This window comes from Crotalus tigris, unplaced genomic scaffold (assembly GCF_016545835.1).
Source record: "Crotalus tigris isolate CLP2741 ecotype Arizona unplaced genomic scaffold, ASM1654583v1 scf7180000020918.456699, whole genome shotgun sequence".
Lineage (NCBI taxonomy): Eukaryota > Metazoa > Chordata > Lepidosauria > Squamata > Viperidae > Crotalus > Crotalus tigris.
In genome coordinates this window covers 228171-251900 of record NW_024098254.1, presented here as the reverse complement: position 1 = coordinate 251900, position 23730 = coordinate 228171, and the positions used below count along the sequence as shown (strand labels likewise).

At 47.2% G+C, this 23730-nt stretch overlaps 1 protein-coding gene across 2 annotated transcripts in view; it reads right to left on the bottom strand.

Moving 5' to 3' along the window:
• LOC120319655 (tyrosine-protein phosphatase non-receptor type substrate 1-like) overlaps nucleotides 1–23730 on the bottom strand; it is a 137431-nt gene that overhangs the window by 22836 nt on the left and 90865 nt on the right. For both annotated transcript variants that reach the window (XM_039368732.1, XM_039368733.1), the window contains exons 3-4: nucleotides 5013–5354; nucleotides 4514–4834 (exon numbers count right to left, since the gene is read on the bottom strand). In XM_039368732.1, coding sequence (XP_039224666.1) covers nucleotides 4514–4834; nucleotides 5013–5354 — 663 coding nt within the window. The remainder of the gene's footprint in view (nucleotides 1–4513; nucleotides 4835–5012; nucleotides 5355–23730) is intronic.

Sequence of the window (23730 nt, the reverse complement as noted above, 5' to 3'; positions counted from 1 at the left end):
TTAGAGCAGTGATGGCGAACCTTTAGGCCAGTGGTTCTCAACCTGTGGGTCGAACGACCATTTCACGGGGATCGCCAAACAACGCGGTCCGCCATTTTTCCCCCCTTTTCCTTAGCTGTGCTACTCCCTTTTATTCTATTGGCTTTTGAAAGCCACTAGAATAGACTCTCTTGAATAGAGTCTAATTCTATTGGCTTTCAAAAACCAATAGGAATTGTCCAGGCTGTCTCTGCCCTGCTGAGCCCGCCAAAAGTCCCATTCTGCAAACGCTGCTGCACCAGTTGAGCAGTCCTCGACTTACGACCGGTTGAGTAGTCCTTGATTTACGACCGGTTGGGGTTCACCGCATTAAAAAGGTTGAAAACCACTGCTTTAGAGACTGAGTGTCCAAACTGCAACCCAAAACCCGCTTATTTATCGCCGGGTGCCAGGTGGGCATGGCCCCCTGGGTAGGCGTGGCTGTGGTGGTCATGGCAGACTGGGTGGGTGTGGCCAAGGTGGGCGTGGTCACCTTGATGTTGCTCGTGGGGAAGGACGCCTGTGGGGGCCGGGCACGGTTGGGGGAGATCCAGGGGGCCTCTGGCAGGTGGGGCGGTGGGCAGAAGGCTCATCCTATGGGGTGAGATGAGGCAAGGCGAGGCAGGGCAGGGCGGGGGTGCCACTGTCGCAGGGCAAGGTGAGGCAGCGGCCGGGGAGGCTGCTGCCTGACACCATCGGCCCCCGCACACAGAGGCCAGCGACCGCATGGGGGAGCGACAGTGTCCGTCAGCAGCCACGGCCCGCCGGCCTCTCGACTGGTGTAGTCTTTTTAGCCTTTTCTGTGGTGGCTCCGACGTGATGGAATCAACTCCCCCCCCCCCGAGATTCGAACTACTCCCACCTTGCCGGCCTTCAAGAAAGCTATTAAAACTCTCCTGTTCTGGCAGGCCTGGGGTTGATGTCCCCGGGGGGGGAGGGGGGGGATTCGATTGGGGCACGCCGTGTGAATGTATTCATTTCTAATTGTTATACTTGTTGTTTTAATTTTGTACGCCGCCCTGAGTCCCTAGGGCAGTGGTTCTCAACCTTTCTAATGACGCGACCCCATAATACAGTTCCCCATGTTGTGGTGACCCCCCCAACCACTTATACATCACCGGGTGCCAGGGGCGTGGCCAAAGAAAAGGGGAAAAAAGTGGCGGACAGCCTTGTTTGGCGACCCCCGTGAAATGGTCGTTCGACCCCAAATGGGGTCCCGACCCACAGGTTGAGAACCACTGCCCTAGGGATTGGGCGGCATATAAATTTTACTAATAAAATAAACAAACAAACAAACAAACAAATAAATAAATAAATAAATAATACTCGGGGGCTCCGCAGCCCACCAGCAGCAGTTCAGAGAAGCCGCCTCTGAGCTGGACGGTCTGCCGACAGCTGAGGAGGCGATGCAGTGGGAAAAGGAGAGCATGCAAGGCCAGGAGGAATGGGATGGGGGGGGGGGGAGGGAAACCAGCCATGCTGGGATGCATCCGGCCACGTGGGACCTCGGTGAGTTAGCGGGCGGCTGGTTGAAGAGGGACAGTTGCCATCTCTGGAGCATGGCGCGCGTGCCCACAGAGAGGGCTCTGAGTGCCGCCTCTGGCACGCGTGCCATAGGTTCACCACCACTGCCTTAGAGCAGTGTTTCCCAAACTTGACAATTTTAAGCCATGAGGACTTCAAGTCCCAGAATTCCACAGCCAGCAACGCTGGCTGTGGAATTCTGGGAGTTGAAGTCCACATGCCTTAAAATTGTCAAGTTTGGGAAACACTGCCTTAGAGTAAGGGGGGTAGATGTTGCTTTCCACTGGGTTAGTTAGGGAAATGAAAGCTCTCCACTTCCACGGAGGAATCGGCTGCCTGGAAACCTTTCAAGGACATTCTAGCAGGTGTGAAGAAGATAGCAGATGGTTCCCATAACAAAGAGAACTTGTTTACATCAGCTACGTGGACATCTGGGGAGGTTTGGCTGGGAATGTCATTGTTATATGCTACGGTTTGACCCCTTGGGATTTTAGAGTTAGTTTTCCTTTGCCCGATACCAGGCTATGTATTCAATAAACAGTAAGTTTTTCAGAAATGAAAATAATCCTGGACATTGATTTGGATGCTTGAGCTGCAGGTTGACAGGTTTTTGCAGGAAGCCCAAGATCAGAACTTAACACTATGAACAAAGAACAAGAGAAAGGATTCCGTCCGATTTTCAGCAAATCTCTTTGTTTACATAAGGCAGATTTTTAGATTCGTAAATGGGTTTTTATCCTGCCATTCGTTTGGGTGTCGGCTTCCCACACACCTTCTACGATATACACAGGTAATCCTCAACTTACGACCATGACGTAAGTACATGCCAGTTGCCAAGCCTTTGAATTTTGATCACATGACCACGGGGAATGCTGCAATGGTTGTAAGTTTGAAAATGGTCATAAGTCCCTTTTTTTCCAGTGCTGTTGTCACCTCAAATGGTCACTAAACTGTCGTAGGTTGAGGACTGCATGTATGTCAGAGCATACAAAGTCTTATTGCGCTGAGATAACCCAGGAGTAAATACAGTAACAGTGGTCTATATCAGGACTTTTCAACCTTTTCCTCCATTGTACCACTTTTAGGATATGGCAACATCCGAGGACCACCAGTCGCCTAGCAAGGGGTCAAAAACTTGATGACACCCCCCAAAAAAGAAAAAACGTGATAAAGTACAGGTAGTCCTCGACTTACAACAGTTCGCTTAGTGACTGTTCGAAGTTACAATAGCACTGAAAAAAGTGCCCCCCAAGCCACAGCCGGGCAAGACACCTGCCTGCCCGCCCGGCGGCGTTCTTCCTCCTGTCCGAGGTTTTCATTGTTGTGAGCATGTCAGAATCCAATTATATTTCATCTTTAATTATCAAATATAGAAACTCCCAATTCTGCCTTTTTTGGATTCTGCCATAAGAGGGAGAGAAGGGGGAGAACAAAGGGGCTTTATGGCCCTCACTTTCTTCAGTACACTTCAAAGAGCTGAATGCTGAATGTGTGTTTATTGTAACCTCAAAGCGTTAGCATACCAAAGAAGGGTATTTGCCTTTCATGTAGTTATCTGAAGTCTCCATCCAGACGGAAGAAAGAAGAAAGGGGGTGGAATTGTGATACTTGAAACTATCACTGGAAGGGGGGTTGATTGGGTGGGACTACTGGGGAACCCCTTAAAACCTTGAATGGAAGAGCTTGAACCCCAAGTCCTGTCTAGCATGCCTGCAACCATTTTCTCTTAATAAAGGATTCCTGTTGGAAGAATTATTCCAAGAGTTCTGTCTTCTTAAGATGCAAAGTGGGGTGGGTCCTTACAGAGCATTTATGTTGAGGATTGGCAGTGGGGGTGGGGTGGGGGAGGTTGGTTTTTATTCCCCCTGTCTGCTTGGTGGTTGCAGCAGGGTTTGGTCACTTCACATGACCCTGGGACACTGTGACCGTCATAAATAGGAATCAGTTGCCAAGCATCTGAATGTAAATCACAAGACCCTGGAGATGATGCAACATTCCAGCTGATCGGCGCTTCTTCTGGGCTCAACAGAAGCACCAGGATCAGTGCCGAGCTCCAGCTGGAGCCTGGCACTGATCCTGGCGCTTCTGCTGAGCTCTGACAGCCCCGAAGAAGCACCGATCAGTTGGAAAGCGGCACTGATCCTGGCGCTTCCGCTGAGCCCTGACAGCCCTGCAGCTCCAGCCGTCTCTTGCTTAGGCTTGTGCGGTGCTGCCACCAGTTCAGCTCATTCCCCTCCCCCGCTACCACTTTTCTAGGATGGTCACGTACCACCTGCCAGGTGCCAATGTATCACAGGTGGTACCTGTACCACTGGTTGAAAAGCCCTGGTCTATATTAAATGGTGGCTTATATTACACTATCTACAATATCGTACACCAGAAATAATAGACATACACATGGTAATATAGCAAACTCCAACATATAGCAGTTACAGCAGGAAACGTTTGAGACAGAGAGACACACACTCCAGCAAAGCCTTCCCTTTTATACTCAGGCTCTTAAAGGGACACAGACCCTGCTGAGCCACTCCTATCATTGCATCATCCACCTTATATTCCATTACATGAGCTGATTAGCCTTTAAATCATGACAATGTAGTTGGCCAACCAACTCAAATCATTGGACTCTGGGCAGCGTGCAAAATCATGGGACAAAAATACAAAGGAAAAACAGAACATACCACTAAAGCAAAGGGAAACAATTCCGGGACATTTAGGATTAAAATATATCTTGCTACTTGGGAGCTCTACTCAACTTGACCCAAGTTCCTGGGAGGTCTTTCTAAAGACCTGCTCCCCATAGCCACAGGTCTGGGAGGCAGTTTAGGTTGAGAAAGAGGGACTGGTCTTAGTGGGCTTCCATGGAACGAGAACCTGGCTCTGCCTGGTGTCTTCCCTCTGCCACGGAGGGTCCTCTACCAGGTCCAGACTCTGTGGTCTTATCCCTCTCTGCAACCCAGAGCTCACCTACCTCTTAGGACATCACCGAGTTGGAAGGCCTGCTGGAGAGGACCATCCAACGATCTGTGTTGGATCTGGCAGGTCAGCTGAGACCTCACGTCTCCTTGGTCCAGCGGGATTTCCACCGTGTTCTCTGCTTGGTACGAGATGCTCTCTGTTCCATCTGAATTCAGGATGTTGGTCTGGCCAGCCTGTATTTTTTTCCCGTCCTTTAACCAGCTGACTGTGATCTCTTGGGGAGAAAATCCCTCTGTGGAGCAGTTGAAGGTGGCCCGAAATCCTGCCGTGACTCTTCTTGTGGGGCCACGGACCACAGGCTGGGATGGTTTGGCTGAGGGAGAAAGTAGAGAGAGATATCAGTTGATGTTCCTCAGAGATAATACAGGAAGCTACAAGGCTGTGTTTGGTTGGAGACACTCAACTTCAGAACATGAGATTTATTCCCATGTCTCTCGGTTGACTGGGAACATCTCCCCCCACCCCAAAAAGCAAATGGGTGGGCCACCTACCAATTACGGAGACCTGCGTGCCTTTCCCCGAAGCCAGTTCTCTGTCTGGGGCCCCTGCCCTGAACTTCACACAATAGTAGGTCCCGGCATCTTCAGGACGGATGTTTGCGATGTCGATGCTGAAGTCCGTGTTGGATCCCGCGACCAGCCTCACCCCCCGGTTGGAAGCTCCTTGTGTATCGCTGTAAATGGGGGGCTGATTTCTGTCCAGCCCTTTGTACCACCGCACGCCTCCGGGTAAATTTGCCCCAGTCAATGTACACTTTAGAGTGAGGCTGTCTCCAGCTTTCACCGATACGGTTTCCGGAAGTTGTGTTACCTCCATCTTTTGTCCTGTAACAACTGAAACAAAAAGAGAGATGTTTGTGACTAGGTTTCCTCTAGAACAGTGGTTCTCAACCTGTGGGTCGGGACCCCATTTGGGGTCGAATGACCATTTCACGGGGGTCACCAAACCATGCTGTCTGCCATTTTTTTCCCTTTTCCCTAGCTGTCCTACTCCCTCTTATTGGTGGCCACACCCACTTGGGGGTCACCACAACATGGGGAACTGTATTATGGGGTCACGGCATTAGAAAGGTTGAGAATCACTGCTCTAGAAAGTGGTCACCACTCTTCTGAAGACAGAGGACCACTGGTGGTGCCTTTTCGGAGAACAGAATGACTTGCATTTCGTTGTGGCTGAGATTGTCAGAACGGAGTCGAATAAAAGAATATCAGAGTTGGAAGGGACCTTGGCGGTCTTCTAGTTCAACCCCCTGCTCAACCAGTAGACTCTACACAATTCTGGACAAAGGACTGTCCAATCTCTTCTAGAAAATCTCCGGTGATGGAGCACCCAAAAGTTCTGGAGGCAGGTTGTTCCACTGATTAATTGTTTTCACTGTCAGGAAATTCCTCCTTAGTTCTAGGTTGCTTCTCTCCTTGAGTGGTTTCCATCTGTTGCTTCTTGCCCTGTCCTCAGATAAGAAGTTTAGAGAATAGCTTGACTCCCTCTTCTTTGTGGCAGCCCTTCAAATATTGGAAGATTGCTATCGTGTTGCCCCTAATCCTTCTTTTCATTAAACTAGGTCAGGGGTAGGCAACCTTGACTCTTTTATGACTCGTGGACTTCAACTCCCAGAATTCCTGAGCCAGCCAGCTGAGGGGAAAGGGAGATGTTTCCAAGCTGAGCCATGCTGGCTCAGGAATTCTGGGAGTTGAAGTCCATCAGTCATAAAAGGGCCAAGTTTGAAGACCCTGGTTTAAATATTTTTTCCTCACGGTCACGTGATCAAAATTCAGGCATTTGGGCAGGGCTAGGTAACCTTGGCTCTTTTATGACTGGTGGACTTCAACTCCCAGAATTCCTGAGCCAGCCACGCTTAGGGGAAAAGGAGAGATTTCCAAGCTGAGCCATGCTGGCTCAGGAATTCTGGGAGTTGAAGTCCACGAGTCATGAGGAGGCCATAGTTCCCCCATGCTGGCTCAGGAATTCTGGGAGTTGAAGTCCACGAGTCATGAGGGGGCCATAGTTCCCCCATGCTGGCTCAGAAATTCTGGGAGTTGAAGTCCACCAGTCATAAAAAGGCCAAGGTTGAAGGCCCTGGTTTAAATATTTAAATATTTTTCCCTCACGGTCACGTGATCAAAATTCAGGCATTTGGGCAGGGGTAGGCGCCTTGGCTCTTTTATGACTGGTGGACTTCAACTCCCAGAATTCCTGAGCCAGCCACACTGAGGGACAAGGGAGAGGTTTCCAAGCTGAGCCATGCTGGCTCAGGAATTCTGGGAGTTGAAGTCCACGAGTCATAAAAGAGCCAAGGTTGCCTACCCCTGGCCTAGACCTACTCAATTTGTGCAACCGTTCTTCATATGTTTTAGCCTTCAGTTCCCTAATCCTCTTTGAAAGCAATGCTTGAGGATAGTCTGGTCTCCATCCTTCTATTTTCGAACATTAAAACGATAAAACTAGTAATTGTGCTCAGAAACCAGGGCAATATCCATTGGGAATAACATATTCACAATAAGCTTTAATTCAGCTTTTGATAGTGATTCAAAGATGCTTTTTCAGGAGGCAACTGGACTTTCTTTTTTTTTTCATTGAAGATGTTTCACTTCCCATCCCAGAAGCTTCTTCAGCTCTGAGTCAATGATGGGGAAATAGAAGGATTTATACTCCTTGCAGACAGCTAGTCATTTGCCTTCTTTTAGAGAGTCATTGAGGCCATTTGGAGGTTTAGCTGTCCTCAAAGTGGCCCCAATGACCCTCTAAAAGAATGCAAATGGCCAGCTGTCCGCAAGGAGTATAAATCTTTCCATTCCCCACCATTCAGTCAGAACCTGAAGAAGCTTCCTGGATGAGAAGCGAAACATCTTCAAAGAAAAACAAGGACGTCCAGCTGCCACCTGAAAAAGCACCTTTGGGACAACCAGGGCCTGGATGATTGACAACCTATTCTCCAAAGCGCCTGAAGGCAGGACAAGAAGCAACGGATGGAAACTAATCAAGGAAAGAAGCAACCTGGAACTAAGGAGAAACTTCCTGACAGTGAGAACAATTAACCAGTGGAACAACCTGCCTCCAGAAGCAGTGAATGCTCCAACACTGGAAGTTTTTAAGAAGAGACCGGACAGTCATTTGTATGAAATGGTATATAGGCTTTCCTGCCTGATCAGGGGGTTGGACTAGATGACCTCCAAGGTCCCTTCCAACTTTATTATTATTACTACCTCCATAGACATTTTGGTAGTGACATTTTTGACTTTTGTACACTCTTCAACACCAACCCGATGTAAATCACCTTGCGATAGGTAGTCCCCAACTTATGACAACAGCTTAGGACGACCGGAACAATACAGGTCGTCTTCAATTTAACTGTTCATTTAGTGACTGTTCAAACTTACGACAGCCCTGGAAAAAAAGCGACATCACCATTTTTCACACTTAATGACCGTTTTCGGCTTTCTCAGGGTCACGTGACCAAAATTCAGCAACTGGCGACCGACTCGTATTTATGACGGTCGCCGTGTCCCCTGGGGGGAGGTCACGTGATCCCCTTTTGTGACCTTCTGACAAGCCAGGTCAATGGGGAAGCCAGACTCACTTAACAATTGTGTGATGAACTTGACAACCGCGGTGGTTCCACTTAGCAACGGTGGCCAGAAAGGTCGTAAAATGGGGCAAAACTCACTTGACTAACGTCTTCCTTAGCAACAGAAATGTTGAGCTCAAGTTATGGTCGTTAAGCTGAGGACGATCTGTTTACAACCTCATCAATCAGCGATGAGGTTTGTTAAGCGAGATGCGCCCCATTTTATGGCCTTTTTTCGCTGGGATGGTTAAAAGAATCACATGGTCATTAAGTGAATCGGGCTTTCCCCGCTGACTTTGCGGGTGAGGCTAGGAAGGCTACACATGGCTGTCACATGACCTCGGGACGCTACAACTGGCACAAATACACACTGGTGGCCAAGTGGCTGAACTGCAGTCACTTGATCACAGGGATGTCGTGACCATCATAAATGTGAGGACCAGTCCCCCCCCCCCACCGTCGCTTTTTCAGCACTGTTGCAACGTCAGTCGCTAAACCAGTGGTTCTCAACCTGTGGGTCGGGACTCCATTTGGGGTTGAACGACCATTTCACGGGGGTCGCCAAACAACGCAGTCCGCCATTTTTTTCCCCCTTTTCCTTAGCTGTGCTACTCCCTTTTATTCTGTTGGCTTTTGAAAGCCAATAGAATAGACTCTCTTGAATAGAGGCTAATTCTATTGGCTTTCAAAAGCCAATAGGAATTGTCCAGGCTGTCTCTGCCCTGCTGAGCCCGCCAAAAGTCCCCTTCTGCAAACGGTGCTGCACCAGTTGAGTAGTCCTCGACTTACGACCGGTTGAATAGTCCTCGACTTATGACCGGTTGGAGGTCACGGCATTAAAAAGATTGAGAACCACTGTGCTAAGCAAACGATCGCATGTTAAGGATTTACCCATGCTCCATTTTGAAGCGATGCGTCTGCTCAGGAACGATGAGAATTGAAGTCCAATTTACATTTGGAGAGAACAAGAAGTCCTTGACTTACGATTGATTGATTAATGATTGTCCAAAGTTACAAACAGGCAGCTCCAGAGCTACTTACAGCTGTTTCTAGAATTACAAAAGTGGTACACACACATACACATACATACACACACACACACACACAGAGGTGATTGCATTATCAGGCCCTGCCTTGGCAATGAGTTCACCTCTGCAATTCACACAATGACGACGAAGGGATTTTATTGTGTTTATGATTTTATTATGCTTGAGCATCATAAAATCGGGAATTTGTTTTTCTGTACTTCCTTACGCCTGGTACTGAGATTTGAGCCTGTTCTGTCCCAGCCTACATGAGTCCTGGTTATGCTCACAAGGAGAAACCCCTCTTCCAAGAAACAGGCAGGAACCACAAGAAAAAACCAACCCCTTTTATTTTCACAGCCCTGAGTCAATGTCCAAGGAAAGCAAACACAGTCTACAGAAACTCGATCCTCAACACAAACGGCGGCCTTCAGCAATCAGCACCTCCCACACCTTCCCTTTTATAATTCAGCCAAGGCGTGGTTTCCTAACGCCTTCTCCTTTGCCTTTGGAGTCGCCCCATTGCATTCCTCTGTCCTACTCGCTTCTCTTGCCTGCGCTTTCGTGCATCCGGGATTTGTCCCAGCTGTTCTTCATCACTGTCCAACTCAGGCTCCCAGCACAGCTGTGTCTCAGCCTGAGCGCAAGTAGAGGGGCCAGGCTCTCGTCCGACTAAGTCTTGGTTTTCCAGTGCTTACATCTGATTTTCAGAAAAAAACCCCAAACCCCACGCATTGGATGAAATGGATTCATTTAACGGCCTGGCATTTGCTTAACCACTGCGGAGTTCACTTAACAACCGCTATAAAAAAGTAGTTGAAACTTTGAATCCGGTTACGGGATGCCTTGACGTAAGATTCCAACAACGTATAGGTAGTATTCAACTTCGTTTAGTGACCGTTCAAAGTTACAACGGCACTGAAAAAGATATTTCACACTTACGACCGCTGCCGCATCCCCAGGGTCATGTGATTTACATTCAGATGCGTGGCTACTGACTCGTATGTATGACCGTTGCAGCATCCCCCAGGGGTCACATGATCCCCTTTTGCGAACTTCTGACAAGCCAAGTCAATGGGGAAGCCAGATTTGTTTAACAGCGGTGTTACTCATTTAACAACGGCAGCGATTCACTTAGCAAAATGCAGCCAGAAAAGTCGTAAAATGGGGGCGAAACTCACTTAGCCAATTTTCTCGCTTAGCAGCAGGAATCCTGGGCTCCATTGTGGCTGTAAGTCAAGGACCACCAGTGTAACTTGTTAATTGCAAACTCAACTACCGTCATAAGTCGAGGACTATCGCTAACGACAACGGAAGAATTGGTTTAAATCTGCCCTCCGTTCCTATTAAGGCAACTATAAAACCATTCCCGGACTTTTAGTTCCCTGTTGGTTTAGTAAAGAGCATCATCAAACTGTCTGCCTCAAGCACCTTGCAAAGGTAGAAAAACTGGATCATAAAATTGATTTTATGGCACTTTAAAGAAAAATGAAAACATCGTATTTTACAGATGATGGTAATTGCATCGGACTAGTGAAGATGCCAGGCTGCTGAATTCAAAGGAAGATTTTTCCTTCCTTGAAATAATATAATACCATTTAAGAATGTTTCATTGCAACATTAATTTCTTCTTAGAGTTTAAATCTGTTGCACGGTGCTATTTCTTAACATTGGGAATGTTTCTTGCTTTCTGTTCACTGTGAATAGGATTTGCTTATTTTTAAGAGGGCAACACTGAACGCAACAAGCGCCACCGTTCCTTGCAACGAAACACTTTCCAGAGCAAAAAGCTTTGTGCATTTTATGTTGCATTTGAAGCATGCATCCCCTCTCACAGTTACTTAATGCCAGTCACTGTGGGAGGGAGCTTGGAGCCTCATTTAAATATGAGCCAAAAGTGTGTAGCAGCAGCCCAAAAAAGCCAATGCAATCTTTGGTTGCGTAAACAGAGAGACAGAATTAGGATCGTGTGAAGTATTAATACCGCTTTACAAAGCCTTAGTAAGGCCACACTTGGAATACTGCATCCAGTTCTGGTCACCGTGATATAAAAAAGATGTTGAGACTCTAGAAAGAGTGCAGAGATGAGCAACTGAGATGATTAGGGGACTGGAGGCTAAAACATATAAGGAACGGCTTCTGGAATTGGGTATGTCCAGTTTAATGAAAAGAAGGACTAGGGGGAACATGATAGCAGTCTTCGAATATCTCAGGGGCTGTCCCAAAGAAGAGGGAGTCAAGCTATTCTCCAAAGCACCTGAAGGCAGGACAAGAAGCAACAGATGGAAACTAATCAAGGAGAGAAGCAACCTAGAACTAATGAGAAACTTCCTGACAGTGAGAACAATTAACCAGTGGAACAACCTGCCTCCAGAAGTTGTGAATGCTCCATCACTGGAGGCTTTAAAAAAGAGACTGGATAACCATTTATCTGCAATGGTATGGGGTCTCCTGCTTGAGCAGGGGGTTGGACTAGAAGACCTCCAAGGTCCCTTTCAACTCTATTGTTCTATGTTCCTCTATCCCCCAGGTTTTTTTAAACACACTGTCACACAAATGGAAAAGATGCTCAGAGGCCCTGTGGCTGCCGGATACAAAATTGTTTTGGGCATCTTATTGAATACAAAGAGTAAACCCAATCTCCAAACTTTCTTAACATTGAACGGCAGGTAAAGCGTACAATTTTGCTACCCAATGCTTCGAGCAATCTGTTTCCACACTGTGTAATCGCCCTTCATATTCCATAATTAGGCTTTTTAACAAATGCACTTTTATGTAACCAAAAAAAAGAGCCACGTGGTTTTGGGATAATGTACCGCGTGCCGCTGAATTCCAGAGCTGGTAGTAGGGATGAGAATAAATTAGTGTCGGTGAATAAATCACGGGAGCTCAGAAACTTCCCTGATTCTTCTAGGATCAAGGTGGACATCAGAGAGAGTTGAAGATGCAACTTTTGGATTCAAGGAAGGCCATGGTTTTCCCAGTTGCAATGAATGGCTGTGAAAGTTGGACCCCAAGAAAGGCTGAGCGCCAAAGAATGGAGGCCTTTGAACTCTGGTACTGGAGAAGACTCCTGCGAGTCCCCTGGATTGCAAGGCAATCCAACCGGTCAGTCCTAAAGGAGATCAACCCTGACTGCTCTTTAGAAGGCCAGATCCTGAAGTTGAAACTCAAGGACTTTGGCCACCTAATGAGAAGGAAGGACTCACTGGAGAAGAGCCTGATGCTGGGGAAGATGGAGGGCAAGAGAAGAAGGGGACCATGGAGAAGGAGGTGACTGGATGGAGTCCCTGAAACAGGAGGCGTGAGCTTCAATGGACTCCAGAAGATGGTAGAGGACAGGAAGGCCTGGAGGAACGTTGTCCATGGAGTTGCGATGGGTAGGACACGACTTCGCAACTAACAATAACAAATGAAGGTCTTCTGTGGAAGGACAGGTCCTGAAGCTGAAGCTCAAATATTTTGACCACCAAATGAGAAGACTCCTTGGAAAAGACCCTGATGTTGGGGAAGATGGAAGGCCAAAGGAGAAAGGGATGGCAGAGAGGGGGAGATGGTTAGATAGGGTCAATGATGCAATGAACGTGAATCTGGGAAAACTCTGGGAGATGATGGAGGATGGGGGGGAGGATGCTGGTTTGCGATGATCCATGGGGTCACAAAGTTGAATATGACTGGAGATAGATGATGTCGTATCTCTCCCCCTTTGTGGAGAGACGGCTGTTCAGTTTTGACCTAGATGGCCTCTTTGATCCCTCATCTATGTCAAAATTGAGCGGTCCTCTCTCAACAGAGGGGGAGGGATACGGCATCACCTATCTCCAGTCTACCACACAGTCCTTTCAGCAGTCCCAAGAAGGCTCCACACCCATTTGCACCACTCAGGTGACCTTGAGGATCCAGACAAACCTCCAGGTGGCCTCAATGACTCTCTTAAAGGAATGCAAATGACCAGCTGTCTGTAAGGAGTATAAATCCTTCCCTTCCCCACCATCCAGTCAGAGCTGAAGAAGCTTCTTGGATGAGAAGCGAAACGTCTTCAAAGGAAAAAGAAGAAGGTCCAGTTGCCTCGTGAAAAAGCATCTTTGGGACAACCAGGACCTGGAGTGGGCAAATTCTTTTTTTCACCCATCACAAAGCACATCAATCCTTCCTCCGGTTGGAAAAAAAAAACACCCCAATGCTTGAATCCGCCAAAAGGATGCATTCGCAAAGCGTTCCTGACTTTCGCTAAACAATGATATCACAGTTTGTTGTGTCGTGCAAACATCCCCACTGTTTGGGTCACGCTTGGCGAGCAAGATGCAAATGGAGGATTTTAGGCCCATTAAAAGCATAATGGGTTTAAACAGCGATGAGCCTGTTTCACGAGTGAAAAAGCTATAAAAATAGTTTCACAGCTGTCTCTCTAATATTATCGTAGGCGTCGGAAAGGGCCAATTCCACCGAGAAGATATTGTACATCACGCCCGAAAGAAGCTGGTTTTCCAGCAATTTTCTGCCAAGAAAATTGAAAAATCAAGCCTCTTGGGCCGACAGCCCCAGATTAAAATGAAATAGCAATATCTGGAGCGACTATATTTTTGCATTCATTCCCAAATCCACGCTAGGCGGATCAATTTCGGGGCCGGTGGGCCTGTGGCGAGAACGTCTTACGATCACATTCACAAAATGGCGCCCCCACTGTGGGCATGGCCAGGCGTAACATGCCCTGTTTAGCAGGGGGGGGAGCACCCTTCCAAACAAAGCTGCATTGTTGTTCTTTTCCCAAAAGGGCTCCAAAATTGATTCAGGGCTCAGAAACAGGTTAACCAATGAGAATTATCCAACGGTAATCGCTTATTATTTCTTCATTTTAATAATTAAGAATATCTATACAGGCAGTCCTCAACTTACGACTAGAACTGAGGGCAATGTTTTCTGTTGCTAAGCCAGACAGTTGTTCAGCTTGCTTAGCCCCATTTTACGACCTTTCTTCCCACAGTTGTTAAGTCAATCAGTGCAAACGGGGATCAAATGATCCCGGAACACTGCAACCGTCATAAATATGAATCAGTTGCCAAGCTTCCAAATTTTGATTGCATAACTTTGGGGATGCTGCAACAGTCATGTGAAAAAAGGTCAGAAGTCAATTTTTTCAATGGTGGTGTAACTTTGGTTACTCCTGTTGTAAATCCAGGACCACCTCTAGGCATTAAAAAGGGGCTGAGCTTTGATTGGGTCGCCATCTTGACTTCTCTTCACCTCCTTCAGAAGGTTTCTGAAGAATATTTGAAAAATTGGCAGAATTTAAGGCGAGTTTTTCAAGCTCAGCAAGTTGAAGAGGAGTGGACTTCAACTCCCAGAATTCCCTAGCCAGCTATGCTTTGAGACAGGTAGACTTCAATTCCCAGAATTCCTCAGCCTGCGTGCTTTAAGATGGGTGGACTTCAACTCCCAGAATTCCTCAGCCAGTCATGCTTTGAGACAGGTGGACTTCAACTCCCAGAATTCTTCAGCCAGCCATGCTTTGAGATAGGTGGACTTCAACTCCCAGAATTCCCCAACCAGCCATACTTTCAGATAGGTGGACTTCAACTCCCAGAATTCCCCAGTTAGCCAGGCTTTAAAAGGGATGGACTTCAACTCCCACAAGTCCCCAGCTAGCCAGGCTTTAAAAGGGATGGACTTCAACTCCCAGAAGTCCTTAGCCTGTGTGCTTTAAAAGGGGTGGACTTCAACTCCCAGAATTCCCCAGCTAGCCATGCTTTAAAAGGGGTGGACTTCAACTCCCAGAAGTCCTCAGCCTGCATCCCTTAAGATGGGTGAACTTCAACTCCCAGAATTCCTCAGCTAGCCATGCTTTGAGATAGGTGGGCTTCAATTCCCAGAATTCTCCAGCTAGCCATGCTTTAAAAGGGGTGGACTTCAACTCCCAGAAGTCCTCAGCCAGTCATGCTTTGAGATGGGTGGACAACTCCCAGAAGTCCTCAGCCTGCATCCTTTAAGATGGGTGAACTTCAACTCCCAGAATTTCCTCAGCCAGTCATGCTTTGAGTGGACTACAGTTCCCAGAATTCCTCAGCCATTTCCCCTGCTGCCTGGGGAATTTTGGGAGTTGAAATTCACCCATTTTAAAGCCCACAGGCTGAGGAAATTGGGAATCGAAGTCCACCCCTCTTTAGCTTGCCCAGTTTGGAAAAACACAGATTTAAATGACTACAGAAAACAATCTGTGTCTCTTCCCCTCTCTCCCTTGGGAAGAACAACAAGCAGAGAGAGTCCATTTATTTCCATTAAGGGACGAACACGCCATCTTGCCCTTTCCGCTGGGTGAAAGCAGAAAAGCTGACAACGTGCTTAATTTTAGATCTGCTCTGCCACCAGGCGCCTTTCAGCTCGGCTGCAGAGTGCCAGTGATGGGGATACAAGTCAAAGCCATTATTTTTAGCGCAAGAGAGTGGCGCCCATTATCCCCCCCCACCCAACTATCAGGAACTGACTGTGTAGAAATGGCCATTAATTAAGATGCTGTCGCTTCTGGCTGGCCAAGGTCCATAAATTGCCTTTGAGAGCGTTAGCACTTCGCACGCAGCTCTGTCAGAGGGTTGAGGGCGGCCGAAGCTTGCAGCGGCTTTAAGAGCTGCCTTCGCCAACAATAGGTTGACTTACAGCCGTTCATTTAATGACGGTCTGAAGTTACCCCGCTGCTGAAAAGAAATGACTCGTGACCCTCTCTCACACTTAGTTAAAAAATCCAAGAAAATATTCAACTAAAACTTTGATTTCTACTCCTCAGAGCAAAAATTGGGAAGGATCTATTACAGTGTTTCTCAACCTTGACCATTTTAAGGCGTGTGGACTTCAATTCCCAGAATTCCACAGCCAGCATTGCTGGCTGTGGAATTCTGGGAGTTGAAGTCCACAGCCTTAAAATGGTCAAGGTTGAGAAACACTGTGTTAGAAATATATCCAGTAGCAGTGTTTCTCAACCTTGACCATTTTAAGGCATGTGGACTTCAACTCCCAGAATTCCACAGCCAGCAATGCTGGCTGTTGAAGTCCACATGCCTTAAAATGGTCAAGGTTGAGAAACACTGAGCTAAAACATCTTCGTGCCTGGAGAATTTGATTTCTTTGTTTTCAAAGCAAAATGAAAAATTATTTAGAGCAGTGTTTTTTCGAACATTGCAATTTTAAGATATGTGGATTTATTTACTTATCCCATTATCCTGGGGCCCTTATATTCGCCTTCATTCGTATGTGGACTTCAGCTCCCAGAATTCCCCAGCTGTTGGCTAGAGAATTCTGGGGGTTGAAGTCCAGTAACCTTTCTCAACGTCAGAACATTGGGCTAAACCAGGGGGAGGCAACCTCGGCTCTTTTATGACTCGTGGACTTCAACTCCCAGAATTCCTGAGCCAGTATGGCTCAGCTTGGAAACCTCTCCCGTTTTCCTCAGCATGGCTGGCTCAGGAATTCTGGGAGTTGAAGTCCACAAGTCATCAAGGGAGCCATAGTTCCCCCATGCTGGCTCAGGAATTCTGGGAGTTGAAGTCCATGAGTCATAAAAGTGCCAAGGTTGCCTACCCCTGGGCTACACTTATAGTCCTCGGCATACAACAATTTACTTAGTGACTGCTCAAAGTTACAACGGCCCTGAAAAAAGTGACTTATGACCATTTTTCACACTTACGACCGTTGCAGCATTCCCCAGGGTCACGTGATCAAAATTTAGATGCTAGGAAACTGCCTCATATTTACCTCATCTTTGTAGGGCCCCCGGGTCACGGGATCCCCTTTTGCCACTTTCAGACAAGCAAAGTCAATGGGGGGAATCCAGATTCACTTAACGACCGGGTTACTGACGTAAAAAGGCTTCACTGCGATTCACTTCACAGCTGTGGCAAGAAAGGTCGCAAAATGGGGTCACACTCACTTAACAACTGTCTTGCTTAGCAATGGGAGTTTTGGGCTCAGTTGTGGTCGTAAGTTGAGGACTACCTTTAGAGGTAGTCCTCGACGTACGACCATTCATTTAGTGGCCGTTCAAAATTACAACGGCACTGAAAAAAGCGACGTATGACCGCTTTTTCCCACTTACGAGCATTGTAGCATCCCCCAGGGATTGCAAAATTCGGACACACTTGGCAACTGACTCATATTTATGACGGTCACGGTGTCCTGGGGATCGTGTTTTCTCCTTTTGCGACCTTCTGACGAACAAAGTCAAGGGGGAAGCTGGACTCACTTAACAACCATGTTACTAACGTAATAGCTGCAGTGATTCACTTAACAACTGTGGCGGGAAACGTCGTAAAATGGGGCAAGACTCCCTTAACAACTGTCTCGCTTAGCGAAGGGAATTTTTGGGCTCAACTGTGGTCGTAAGGCGAGGACTGCCTGGAAACAGCGATAGAAATTATGTTATTTAACTGCTGTCTGGGGAAGACACCATCTCTTGCAAAAGGTTAACAGGGCTTAATAAAAGAGGCCTCCACTTGTAGTTATTTAAAAGTGGAGGGCAGTGATTTTAAACCTCTGTGAGGTAATTTTTTTTCCACCCTGGCTGGCTTCACACAAGGGACCGTAAACTAGTTTGTAAATCATAGTTTAAAGCCGACTTCAGGGGCCCTGAACCGCCCAAACCTTAGCTGTGGTTTTAACAGTTGTAATTATCAACTTGTCAGAAAGGAGAAATGATTAAGTATCCGATCGGTGGGCACTGCTATTAATTATATTAACATGCTAATTTAATAATATCAACGGGGCATTAATATTCATCCCGTTAATCCGTCCCTTAATTCAATATTGGTATTAATATGTCAACTCGTTTGTAGTTTTAATGCATGTAATTGGAAAAAAAGACCCCTTTGACCTGAATCCACCCCCTACGTATTGAGGGGAAGTTATCGTGGTCAGCTTACACTGCTTAGCATTTTAATGAATCGGAGAAATGTTGACTGCTCACCAAATTGTGATTTAAAACAGACCAAATTGCAATCATTCGTCTAGGGAGCATTCGAAATTACAACGATACCAAAAAAAAACCAACAAAAAACCCTGGCACAACCACTTTTCACACTTACGACCAGTCCTCACACTTATGCCCATGGCAGCATCCCAGTGGTCACATGATCAAAATTCAGAGGCTTGGCCATTGGCTTGTATTTTATCTTAGTTGCAGTGTCCTGCGGTCATCTAAACCCCTATTCTATTCTATTCTATTCTATTCTATTCTATTCTATTCTATTCTATTCTATTCTATTCCATTCCATATTTTCTATTCTATTCTATTCTATTTTCTATTCTATTCTATTCTATTCTATTCTATTCTATTCTATATTCTATTCTATTCTATTCTAGATGACCTCCAAGGTCCCTTCTATTCTGTTCTGTTCTATTCTGTTCTATTCTATTCTATTCTATTCTATTCTATTCTATTCTACATTCTATTCTATTCTATTCTACATTTTATTCTATTCTACATTCTATTCTATATTCTATTCTATTCTATTCTATTCTACATTCTATTCCATTCTACATTCCATTCTACATTCTATTCCATTCTATTCCATTCTATTCCATTCCATTCCATTCCATTCCATTCCAATTCCATTCCATTCCATTCCATTCCATTCTATTCTATTCTACATTCTATTCCAGCGGTTCTCAACCTATGGGTCGCGACCCCATTTGGGGTCGATCGACCTCTTTTGTGGGGTCGCCAAACGCGGCGATCCGCCATTTTGTCCCCTCCGGGGGCGCGCCGCGCCTCCGAGGGGGCAGTGTCGCGCACGCGCGCCGCGCGTGGGGGCGGCGGCGCGCCTCCGGGGGACACCACCGCGCATGCGCGCCGTGCGTGGGGGCGGCGCCGCGCCTCCAGGGGTGGCGCCGCGCATGCGTGCCGTGCGCGGGGGCCCCGCCCCATGCGCGCCGCGCACGGGGGGTGGCGCCGCGCATGCGCGCCATGCGCGGGGGCCCCTCCCCCATGCGCGGCCGCGCCGCGCATGCGCACGTTTGTGTGACGGGGGTCGCCGTCACACAAACGTTGAGAACCGCTGTTCTATTCCATTCCATTCCATTCTATTAAGATATAGTACTTAGACTTATATACCACTTCACAGTGCTTTACAGCCCCCTCTAAGCGGTTTGCAGAGTCAGCCTATTGCCCCTAATAATCTGGGTCCTCATTTTACCAACCTCGGAAGGCCGGAAGGCCGAGTTAACCTTGAGCCGAAGGTTGGGCAAAACCGTTTTAACAACTGTCTCGCTTAGTGACAGAAATTTCAGCTTCAGTCAGGGGTCGTACGTCGAAGATTACCTGAACAGCTTGGTTGATTCTTTTTTTTTTCTTCCCCCGAGCGGAGAGGTGAAACGTTCAGCCCTGCAATTAACTTAAATGCATCTCCTGCCCCTTTGTGACACCTGCGCGGTCCCTGAGACTCATCAAGAAGCGATAGGAGGGAAAAAAAAATCCAGAGCTATTTTTAAAGCCATGGAATCAGTGTATTTAGAAGTGAATTTTAATTAAGTCTGCACGGCAGGTTGCATTCCAATAATGCTGTTCTTCATCTCTCTCCCTCCCCACACCATCCCAAAAGGCTGCCTCTGAGTGCGACGGAGCAGAGCTAACCGGGAAATCTGTAATGCGACATACAAGTTATTTATTTATTTTTAAACTTCACCAGCCAGCCATCCTATCGTATGATAACTCTGGACGGCTTGCCATATGATAAGATAAAACCGTATAAAACCGAATGATATAAACGCAATGCAGGCAGGCCTCGACTTACAACCGTGGGTTTGGTGACCGTCGCAGCATCCCCAAGGTCAAAATTAAGACGCTCGGAAACTGACTCGCATTTATGACGTTTGCAGGTCACGTGATCCCCCTTTGGGAAACTTCTGACAAGCAAAGTCAACGGAGGAACCCAGATTCACTTAACGACCGTGGCTAGAAAGGTCGTAAAAGGGGGCAAAGCTCACTTCAACCTCTATCTCGCTTAGCAACAGAAGTTTTGGGCTCAGACTGTGGCCTTCTGATGGCTGATTCGGTCGAAAGGGATTTGCAGATGATGGTTGGCCAAACTCTCTCGCAGATCCTTGTCACTCTGCAAACCCAATCTTTTCATTTGGATTCATTCTGTGCAATTAACTGTTCCACAAATTGCTCGGTTTGTAATCAGCGTGTGTGCAAAACAAGCCAGGTTGTGGCCTAGGCCCTAGGGCAGGGGTCCTCAAACTTGGCAAACTTTAAGACTTGTGGACTTCAACTCCCAGAATTCCTAGCTGGCTGAGGAATTCTGGGAATTGAAGTCCACAAGTCTTAAAGTGGCCACAGTTGAAGACCCCTGCCCTATTCAAGGAATTTTGGCTATTTAACTTCAAGCTGGAATTTAAGCCGATCGTGGCTTGGCAGAACGTATGAACTAAGCACCTGCAGCTCGTCCTCCACTTACAACAGTCCATTTAGTGACCGTTCAAAGTTACAACGGCACTGAAAAAAGTGACTTAGGACCGTTTTTCACACTTAAGACAGTTGCAGCATCCCCCGTGGTCACGCAATTTACATTCAGATACTTGGCAATGGGTTCACATTTAGGACTGTTTCAGTGTCCCGTGATCCCCTTTTGTGACCTCCTGACAAGCAAAGTCAATGGGGAGGCCAGATTCACTTAACAACCGTGTCATTAACTTCATAACTGCAGTGGTTCACCTTAGCAAATGTAGCAAGAAAAGTTGTAAACTGGGGCAAAACCAGTGGTGGGATTCAGCCGGTTCACACTGGTTCGGTAGAACCGGTAGCTAAATTTTGCTGAATTTGGAGAACCGGCTGAATGCACACTGCTTCTGGAAGTCCAGTCGAGGCCTCCCAGGCCTAGAATGGCCCGCCAAAAGTGCATGGATGCCACTTCCGGAAGTCCATTCTAGGTCTCGGAGGCCAGGAGAAGGCCTCCCAGGCCTAGAACGGCCCGCTGGAAGTGCATGGATGCTACTTCCAGAAGTCCATTCTAGGTCTCGGAGGCCAGGAGAACACCTCCCAGGCCTAGAACGGCCTCCCAGATGTGCATGGATGCCACTTCCGGAAGTCCATTCTAGGTCTCGGAGGCCAGGAGAAGGCCTCCCAGGCCTAGAACGGCCCACTGGAAGTGCATGGATGCCACTTCCGGAAGTCCATTCTAGGTCTCGGAGGCCAGGAGAAGGCCTCCCAGGCCTAGAACGGCCCACCGGAAGTGCATGGATGCCACTTCCGGAAGTCCATTCTAGGCCTCGGAGGCCAGGAGAAGGCCTCCCAGGCCTAGAACGGCCTGCTGGAAGTGCATGGATGCTACTTCCGGAAGTCCATTCTAGGTCTTGGAGGTCAGGAGAACACCTCCCAGGCCTAGAACAGCCTCCCAGATGTGCATGGATGCCACTTCTGGAAGTCCCTTCTAGGCCTCGGAGGCCCAGGCCTGCATCCAATAAGAGAACCAGTTGTTCAGGTATTTGAATCCCGCCACTGGGCAAAACTCACTTAACAACTTTCTCATAAACTCTGGGCTCAACTGTGGTTGTAATTCAAGGACTTAGTAATTGGTAGCCTTCTGTATTTTGGGGAGGGTTTTTTTTGAGCCCAGTTTGGTTCCAGCAGTGTTTATTTGGAGTGTGCTTAGATTTAATTCCCATCATCTTGACCTATTTTTCTACAAATTCTTATTTTTTAATCTTTCCCTGCATGGCTGTGTAACTTAAGCCACTCCGTCCCAGTGGGTATATTTTTTTTTCAGACCTAAATCCACCTTCCTGTTATTTCCACTTTGCACAACGTTGGCAAACATCTTTCCTTGCCATTTTAGGAAGAGCAGCAGGAATCAAAGCGTGCCAGATATGGGTAACTGGAGGAATGCAGTTTTGGGGAACACAGCACACACCGAGAATTAACAGGATCAGCTGTCCCCATGAGACCAGTTGCCTGTGACATCAAGCAAGGAGAGTCTGCAACAGCAGATATGCCAAACCTAGAATGCAAGCTACAAACGCACTCACAAAAATGCGTTTGTGCGTTCAAATGTTCGGGAACATAGCATTACAAGCCTGGAAGGGACCACGGAGGTCATCTTATCCAGCCCACTGACCAAGGCAGCAGTCCTTATGCCATCATGGACAAATGGTTGCCAAATCCCTTCTTGTAAACCTCCAGTGATGGAGCACCCACAACTTCTGACGGCAAGCCATTCCACTGATTAATTGTCCTCACTGTCAGGAAATTTCTCCTTACTTCTAGGTTCTCCCAAAGGTGCTTTTTCAAGAGGTAACTGGACTTTCTTGTTTTTCTTTGAAGACGTTTCACTTCTCATCCAAGAAGCTTCTTCAGCTCTGACTGAATGGTGGGGAACGGAAGGATTTATATGCCTTGCAGACAGCTGGTCATTTGCATTCTTTTAGAGTCGTTGAGGCCACTTGCCAGAGGCCGGCACTTGGAGCCCTCTCTATGGGCACACATATAGCTTTAATTATAAATCTCATATTCTGGATTCCCTCCCCCTGGCAAAACTGGAGGGACTAGAACAGTGGTGGCGAACCTATGGTACAGGTGCCAGAGGCGGCACTCAGAGCCCTCTCTGTGGGCACGCGCGCCGTCGCCCCAGTCCTGGGCCTTCAGCTGGGTTTTATAAAACCTTTTCGCTTTAGGCCTCCGCCGCCGTGTGCAAAAAAAAAAAAAGAGTTCAATCAATCAGTCAATTTCAACTTCTCGCGGGGAAAAAAAAGTTCTTGCAAATTTGGAATTAATTGATTGAACTTTTTAGTCCCACCCAGTCTGCTGTTACCACCGCAGCCACGCCCACCCAATGGGCCACACCCACCCAATGGCCACACCCACCCAGCACCCAATGATGCATAAGTGGGTTTTGGGTTGCAGTTTGGGCACTCGGTCTCTAAAAAGTTCACCATCACTGGACTATTACTTCTAGGTTGTATTGCTTTTGGGCAAGCTTCCATCCATTATTTCTTGTCCTGCCTTCTGATGCCTTAGACTACTAGAGCAGTGTTTCTCAACCTTGACAATTTTAAGGCATGTGGACTTCAACTCTCAGAATTCCACAGCCAGCATTGCTGGCTGTGGAATTCTGGGAGTTGAAGTCCACATGCCTTAAAATTGTCAAGGTTGAGAAGCACTGTACTAGAGAATAAGTCAACCCCCTCCTGTTTGTGGCAACCCCTCAAATAATGGACGACTGCTATGATGTCCCCCCCCCTAGTCCTTCTATTCACTAGATTAGACTAGACAGACCCATTTCCAGCAACCGTTCTTCATATGTTTTAGCCTCCAATCCCCTGATCCTCTTTGTTGCTCTTCTCTGCACTCTTTCTAGAGTCTCCACATCTTTTATATATTGTGATGAGCAGAACTGGGTGCAGGATTCCAAGGCACGTTCCAAATTACAATGGCATCCTGGATCACTCAGGATCTTTCTGAATTGCAATTTTTTTCTCCCTGGGATATTTGCAGATCGTTTGTTTCAGCCTCGCTTGCAAGTCCCACAAGACGTCTTGCCTCTTGCCTCTTTCTCTTCATCGTAATCATTAAAAAGGTACTTGGTTTTTTTGGGTGGGTATGTGTATGTGTTGATTTATCCTCTGGATGTTAACTCCTGT